Raw genomic sequence first — 7,999 nt, 5'->3', positions numbered from 1 at the left:
TTTATTGATCGCTGTGAAGAGAATTTCATAACGTAGAACACGACATGCCTCTGAAATAAATAACTCCCGCATGTTTAACATCTTCATCCAGGGCTGTTTCCATTATTTTGTCCAGACCTGGTAACATTTCTGAATAAGAAGTAAATGAAAATATTTCAGGATCCAAACAGGAACCAGAATCCCTGAACCTTAATAACGCCTTCAGCTTTTCAAATTAAACTCTACGTCCTGTGTTCATTAAGGGCTTTTCAAATTAAGAGTTTTTACAGTCGATTTGAAATCAACTCGTACAATCTGAGGAGAAGAAAGTTTAAAGTTAATCAAAGTGTTTAAAGGTTATTTATCTAAGAGTGAACGTTTCATGTAACATCCAGACCTGAACAGAGAAGAAACTCTTCATGATCAGAGATAATTAAATCATTTTAATAAACTGAAGCCAGCTGTTGTTTTCAGCTCCAGAGTCGGAAGATGTCTCTGTGTAAACAGCGAAAGGTCAGAGGTCGCAGCGTTGAGACCGAACTGTGTGAGGAGATTCAGATCCGACACGCCGACCTTTAAACAAACCGCCGTCTGTCGAGACGCTTCACAGCTAAACTTTTATTTCATTTATTTGAGGTGGGAAGCTGAAGGAAGGAGAAGAAAACTGTCCAGCAGAGAAGTCTTCACTTTATTAAGCTCATGAAGCTGTGAAAGGTTTTTCTGCCGCTCAAACGTCTGGAGGCCGACTCCTGCCGAGAGGACGACATGTTAACTGTTCAATCCTACCAACCCTACTGTTATTTTCTTTGTGTTATATTTAAGGTCAAAGTCTGAAACCCTCAGTAAGCACTGTGTCGGGGGGTTGATTAAAGTTTTTCCGACTGCACAGCTCTGATAAAACGCCTCCCTGCACTCACACAGGTAACTCTTTTTACAACAAAAAGCTCACTAACTCAGCTGTTGTGTAACTGCTGAAATAGTCTTCCACGATTTACACAATCAAAAGCTTTGGATGCGTCAAGAAAACACAGAAACCTGGTGAATCTAAAATCTCCTTCAAAGCTAAAACAGACAGATCTACGCTGCGTTTAGGTGTAAAAAGGTCGGGACAAACTGTTCCAGCTGATTCAGGAAGGTCCTCTCCAAGACCTCGGATAAAACACTGGCCAGAGCTGCGAGCCGGAAATTATCCTTTTATGTCCTCAGCTTCGTCTTTAACGATCGACACTAACAGATCGACTAGAACCAGGTGAAACACCATGAATTAGAAACCCAGTGAAACAAACAGCGAGCGGAGGACAGAGTTTCTACATGTTCTTTCAGAATCTGAACTGAATACCAGACTTCTCAGCAGTCACGTCTTCATTATCATCACTGCTGTTCCTCGCAGCACAGCTCGTAATAATGTTCCTGCGCTCGGAGCCTCGGACGGTTTACAGTCATTCAGTCTTTTGATTTCCACCAGGACTCATTAGGAGTTTTGCAGAGTTCTTGCAGGCGAGTCGGACCTCTTTTCATTCCTCTTAATGAAACGTAGGAAACATTTTAAATGTGCATTTGTCTGTTTCTTATAGACAAATGCTCAGACGCCCCGTCTCACTGAACTGAACATTTCCTCTGTTTCATCAAAGCCACTCTGACCTGAGTTGATCTCATTTGTTTGTCATTTAAAATAAGCTGTAATCTTTTAAAATTAATTTGTCAATCTTAGCTATTGATAATATATGTATATGTATATATGTATAATATGTTACTCTAAGCTTGCAAAAAGTGCAAAAAAATCACTAAAATGTCCTTTAATGTGTCAGCAAATAGACATTGAGCTTAGGGGGGGGCGTCTTACCCCAAACTACTTCACAGACAGAAGAGTAAACTGCCCAGATGTACAGATGAAAGCAAATTCCTATTTAATCCTCACAGTCTCTGCAGGGGTTGTGCTCCACGCCTCACTCGTGTAGGAGAAGCCGAGAAAATCACTTCGCTGGAGAGTAAAAACGATTATCAGAACATTAAATAATTAGCAAAGAAAGAGCTGCCATCAGAAGCATCAGCGTTCAGATCGCCAGATGAAAGAGCAGGTGGATCCTGAAAAACAGACTTTGATATTTTCAGGGAAAGTTTGTCTTTGAGTCTCTACAAAGGATTCATGTTTATAGAGATTAAAGGAGGAGTTTAAAGTCAGTCTTTTTGTTCTTGGTCGCCGTCTGCAGACACACAGCTGTCTCATTAACAAACACCAGGAACCAGCTCGTTTGATTCCTGCTCGCAGCGTCGGTGACTCACTCGCTGGCGGCGCCGTTTAATTAGAGTCGGACCGACAAACTGTCAGTCTCGTCACATCTCCCAGAATCCTCTGGGAACCGCAACGAAGCTGGGGAGCTGAAGATTAATGAGTCGACTTGTTCCTCGTCTGTTCGTCCAATCACCAGAGGCCACCTCTTCTTCTTCTCCCTCTGCTTTTTAGTTTTTGTCTCTTCTTCGTGTGTTTGTTAATTTGAAAATGTTTAGACTTCGTTATCTGAAACACATTTAGAGTTTCTCATCTGGCTTTTATCCAAACAGACTTCCATTTAAGAACAACATACAAACATCAACACAGTGATAGAGCTACAAGAGCCAGAGAGAGAACTGACCCTTTGCTAAGCCACGCCCCCCTTAGTTACTGTTGCTAAGTTCGACAAACTGTCCACAGTCCGTTGCTGCACTCCCCGGAGAAATGTTGTCTAGTTTTTGGAAAAAGCGATCTCAGAAAGAAGCAGACAGTTTTGCAGTTGCATCGTGGATTTGATGGTTTTATTCAGGCTGTCAGACGGACTCAAACTGACACAAACTGACTCAGACGGACTCAGACTGACTCAAACTGACTCAAACGGACTCAAACGGACTCAGACGGACTCAAACAGACTCAGACGGACTCAGACGGACTCAGACGGACTCAAACTGACTCAAACGGACTCAGACGGACTCAAACTGACACAAACTGACACAAACGGACTCAGACGGACTCAGACTGACTCAAACTGACTCAAACGGACTCAGATGGACTCAAACTGACTCACAATGACTCAAACTGACTCAAACTGACACAAACTGACTCAGACGGACTCAGACTGACTCAAACGGACTCAGACGGACTCAAATGGACTCAAACGGACTCAGACTGACTCAAACGGACTCAAACAGACTCAGACGGACTCAAACGGACTCAGACGGACTCAGACGGACTCAAACGGACTCAAACTGACTCAAACGGACTCAAACAGACTCAGACTGACTCAGACTGACTCAGACTGACTCAAACGGACTCAAACTGACTCAAACTGACTTAGACTGACTCAAACTGACTTAGACGGACTCAAACTGACTCAAACAGACTCAGACGGACTCAAACTGACTTAGACTGACTCAAACGGACTCAGATGGACTCAGACGGACTCAAACTGACTCAGGCGGACTCAGATGGACTCAGACGGACTCAAACTGACTCAGACTGACTCAAACTGACTCAGATGGACTCAGACAGACTCAGACGGACTCAAAATGACTCAAACTGACTCAAACTGACTCAGACTGACTCAGATGGACTCAGATGGACTCAGACGGACTCAAACTGACTCAGACGGACTCAGACGGACTCAGGCGGACTCAGACTGACTCAGAATGATGTGAAACAACTAAAGACAGAAGCTAAAGCCTACCGATCACAGAGTAAAAGTGAACCCCCATATTATTATTCACTATTGAGACAAAAGACAACAATATTAAGGATCAACAGTGTTCCTGTACAGCTGGTAGACCTCTGTTCATTATTACAATCATTAAAAAGCAGAACAGCAGGACTTTATTACGTTATATTCACTAGGAGGTTAGCTAGCGTTAGGTAACTAACATTAGGAACAATCCACAGCCGACATGTTTCTGGATTTTTTTTAGGTTTTGGAAAGAGAATAAATCGTACTTCTCCTTTCAGCCTCTCTGGGTAGCAACTGTAACTATTAAGTTCCCCAGGAACAGCGTTTGACCAGATCTTAGAAAAATACAGCCAGAAAAAGCTAGAAAACGACTCTTTTTGCATTGTCAATGGAGCACAGTCATGAAAGTGTCCTATACTGCGCTGTGATTGGCCAGCTGCGTATTCGGGGCGTGGCTTAGCGAAGGGTGAATTGTGAGGAGACTGAAGAAGGATGCTTTGTGTGAAGGGATAGCAGAGCCAAGCGGCGTTCGTCGCGGGAGCACAGTGGCCCAGAAGGAACATAGGCTTGGATTATGGAGTTCAGGTAGATGGTGCAGAGCCAGGAGTCACTCTGTATGCAGCATCAGGGACTTGTATTAGATTCTGGAGGCCCCAGGGAGCCAGTGGAGGTCACTGAGTAATAGAGTGACATGAGTCCTTTTGTGCTGATCAGAAACCAGACGTGCTGCTGAGCTGCTGAACCATTTGTAAGTGTTTCACCACACAAGCTGGAAGAGCTGCTGGCTGGAATGACCAAGAGTAGAGTAGACATAGAGTTGCATATCATCTGCGTAGCAATGGTAAGAGAAGCTGTGCGAGCGAATCATCGGCCCAGAGAGGTGGTGTAAACAGAGAAGAGAAGGGGCCCTAGCACTGAGCCTTGGGGCCCCCTGTGGAGAGGCAGTGAGAGGAGGACACAGTCCTTGCCACGACTGTGTCAAAGGCAAGAACCGAGGACTCACATTGGCCGATGAAGACCCCAAACAGCAGACACGTCAGTCAGACGATCCAACAGAGACGTTTGCAAAATGTTTCATTTAGTCTGATTGTTCACACATCTGAACACACTAAATGCATTTTGATCATTTTCATTCAGACTCCCTCTCGATTGGTTTGTATCTGCCCGGATCTTCTTCTTGTTCAACACTCCCAACTCGTCACTTTTGGACGCTTGGTCAGACCCCTTGGCGTTGCTTTTTAACGCCCTGGGTGCCTTTAGTGTTGTTTTTTCAACGTGTGTTGCTCCGCGGGAAAGTTAGCAACATTAAATATGCAACATCTGGTTAGACTTTCAGAATAAAAGTGTTTGTAAAAGTTTATGTAAACATTTTGTTGACGTGGTTAGCGTTGTGAAACGTCGCAATTTGGTTTCGGTTTAGGAAAAGATCATGGTTTGCCTTAAAATAACTAGCTAATGTATTTCAGTTAACTTACAAAAGTTAAAGTTAAGTAACATTTCTTGCGTAACTTATGACACTTTTTGTTTCAAATGAGAAACGAACTCCGGCCTCCTGGAGTTTTCTGTTAAATACCCTGCACTTACCTTCAGCATTAAAAAGTGACACTACAGTTCTTCCCCCCAGTTACAAACTGACGCTCGGATGTTTGTGGGCGTCGCCTTTGGGTGGCGTGCAGGCTGTGAGGTCGTCATCTGAGTCACAGAAACACTTGTTCACAGGAACCTACGAAGATCCAGCACAACATCAGGTGATTAAAACTGAAATATTCTGATTTCTAATCAGCTGTAAAGGGGCGGGAACAGGAAGAGGACGCACCTGGCGGGCAGGTTTCAGACTGAAACATCTGCAGCAGCGACGCCTTCAGACTCAGAGACCTGTGAACTGTCACTGTGTCTTCTGTTCCTGCAGGAGATGAAGGTCAGAGACTCGGTCCACCGTCGAGACGAGAAAGGTCACACCGTCATCATCATCATCTTCATCGTCGAGGTCGTGCGCTCCAACAAACAGGAAATCAGCTGCTGTCGGTTTGAGTTTTACAGCGTCGGAGAAAAGAAACATATTTTATCCTATTGATGCTGATGGAGCACAGTCAGTGAAATGATGATGAGGATGATGATGAGGACGATGAACAAACTGAGGAACGTGATCTTTGCCCTGATGATAAAATAAATTAAATAAATAACCATCTAACAGCTGCATCATTTATGAGTCATCATCATCATCATCATCAGTCCCATTCACACTGAGGCGTCTGAGCGCGTGCAGAGCCCCCCCCCCTTCCCTGATACTCACACTGATATATAAAGTAGAACCAGCTCGAGCGTTTCTATTTGACCGAAGAGACGCAGCGAGACAGATCCCAGCTGAGGTGGATGAAGACAGAGAGACAGGAAACAGACGACGATCAGGTGAGAGAACTACTTTTACATTTCAATTTAATAAAGCAGAATTACCCAAATAAAACTTTATTAATCCCAGGCAGGTATGAACGTCCGCATCAAAGATTTAAATACATGTTTATTCTTATATAAGAAAGCATGAAGTGAAAATTAGTGTGCAGCAATAACTACATATATAATGTTACCAACAGTGATGTGTTCATAACCATTTCTATACATCAAATATATTCATAGATAGAAATATGTCCTAACATCCTGATGTTAGATTAGATTGCCGGAGGAATTTTGTTTTCAGTATGTTTAAGGTGACGTGGTTACATGTGATGTGGCCCTGCGTATGTATACAACAGCAGATATTTACTGGAACATGAATAATATTTAGCCAATAAAATATCTGTTGTTATTATAATTATCACTGTAAACATAATAAACTCTTCATAGGAGGAGAAAGGACACATATGAACAGGTATGGAGGACTTTTAGTGCCTAAATAAAAACAAGTGAGATGCGCTTGTTATATTTCGAGGGGCGGCTCATTAATTCAACTCTAACTTTTCTTTTTTGCTGATCTGAGACCAGCGAGCGATCTGAGTCCTTGTGATCACGTGTCTTTAAGAGTCTCTGAGGTGAAGCTCTCTGGGTTTACAATCCTCTGTTTCCTCCTTCAGACTGCAGCTGAGATGAAGCTGAACGTGCTGTTGTGGGTGGTGGCTCTGCTCGCCGCCCTCCTCCCCCGCTCTGCCGACTGTCGACCCGCCGACGCTCCCGCCAGCCGCCGCCTGCTCCTCCCCCGACCGCTGCTCCTCCGCCTGGGAGAGGAGTTCTCCCTGCGGCTGGGTGGAGGAGGAGCTCCAGACCTCCTCTCCTCATCTTCCTCCTCCTCTTCCTCCTCCTCGGGGGTGAACCGGGCTCTGCTGCAGCTCACACAGCGCCTCCTGCAGGCCCGGGCGGAGCAGCAGCAGCAGCAGCAGGAGGAGGAGGAGGAAGAGGAGGCCGGGGAGAAGGGGAAGAGGTCCGACGAGCCTCCCATCTCTCTGGACCTGACCTTCCACCTGCTCAGGGAGGTTCTGGAGATGGCCCGGGCCGAGCAGATCGCCCAGCAGGCCGACAGCAACCGCAAGATGATGGACACCTTCGGAAAATGACGCTCAAACTTTTCGCTTCCTGTCGAGTGTTTTTATCATTTCAACATCCAGAGTCAGACCCACGTCTGAGCTTCAGATCTTCAGCTGTCGCTTCAACATCTCTCAGCGTCTCCATCCAACCTGCCAACAGGCTTTAACCTGGACTCTTCAGCTGCGTTCTGTGCAAATAACCAGTGACGAGACCCCCAAACCCACCAGACCAGATTTTAACACTACTGTCACGAAATTTTTAGGCTGAATTGTATAAAAACTTTGAGCATTAAACACTTTGATTCCTGCACCAGTTTATGGTGAAACTGTTTTTATTTATGGAAAGAGAAACACAAAATTCAGGTGAGGATTCAAACTCTAAAACCGAACTGCAGCAGAATCTGGTTCTCCTGCAGATCAGCTCCTGGGTCCTGGTTCAGTCTTCCCTCCTCTGTCTCTGTTTGGGGAAGTGACCTCTTTAAATGCGACTGTGGCTCCTTTTCACCTCAACGAGAAATGATTTAACTTTAACTCAGTCGGAAACTCCTGGACTTTAACAGCTCCTGGGTTTCAGCGGCTTTTCTGCTCAGGTTCAGAATCTCTCCCACAGACCTGGGTTCTCTGCCAGGTCCAGAGAAAAGAAGAACATTAAGAGACTAAAGTCTGCCTGCTCTTCACTCTGCTGTGCGTTACGTTCCTGATCCGCTGTAGTAACGTTGCTGCGTGGCGTCAGCTGGGCGGAGTGGATTCGCTCTGTCAAACATTTGTATTTCACTGCGTGAGAACATTAACGTAGAAATCTCGTCACACCCT

The 7,999-nt window shown here is 45.0% G+C and overlaps 1 protein-coding gene across 1 annotated transcript; it reads left to right on the top strand.

Moving 5' to 3' along the window:
* Window positions 1-6,586: 6,586 nt before the first annotated feature.
* LOC123972041 (corticoliberin-1-like) lies at window positions 6,587-7,216 on the top strand. Its single transcript, XM_046051253.1, has one exon. It carries the CDS (start codon window positions 6,752-6,754, stop codon window positions 7,214-7,216), a length of 465 nt encoding a protein of 154 aa, XP_045907209.1. The 5' UTR covers window positions 6,587-6,751.
* Window positions 7,217-7,999: the final 783 nt, after the last annotated feature.

The sequence above is a fragment of the Micropterus dolomieu genome, linkage group LG06 (genome assembly GCF_021292245.1).
Source record: "Micropterus dolomieu isolate WLL.071019.BEF.003 ecotype Adirondacks linkage group LG06, ASM2129224v1, whole genome shotgun sequence".
NCBI classification, from domain to species: Eukaryota; Metazoa; Chordata; class Actinopteri; order Centrarchiformes; family Centrarchidae; genus Micropterus; species Micropterus dolomieu.
Note: the sequence above shows the minus strand (reverse complement) of the source record. Positions and strands in the feature narration are given on the sequence as shown.

Coding starts and splice junctions, on each gene's coding strand:
- LOC123972041 (XM_046051253.1), top strand. CDS start 6,752: ATGAAGCTGAACGTGCTGTTGTGGGTGGTGGCTCTGCTCGCCGCCCTC.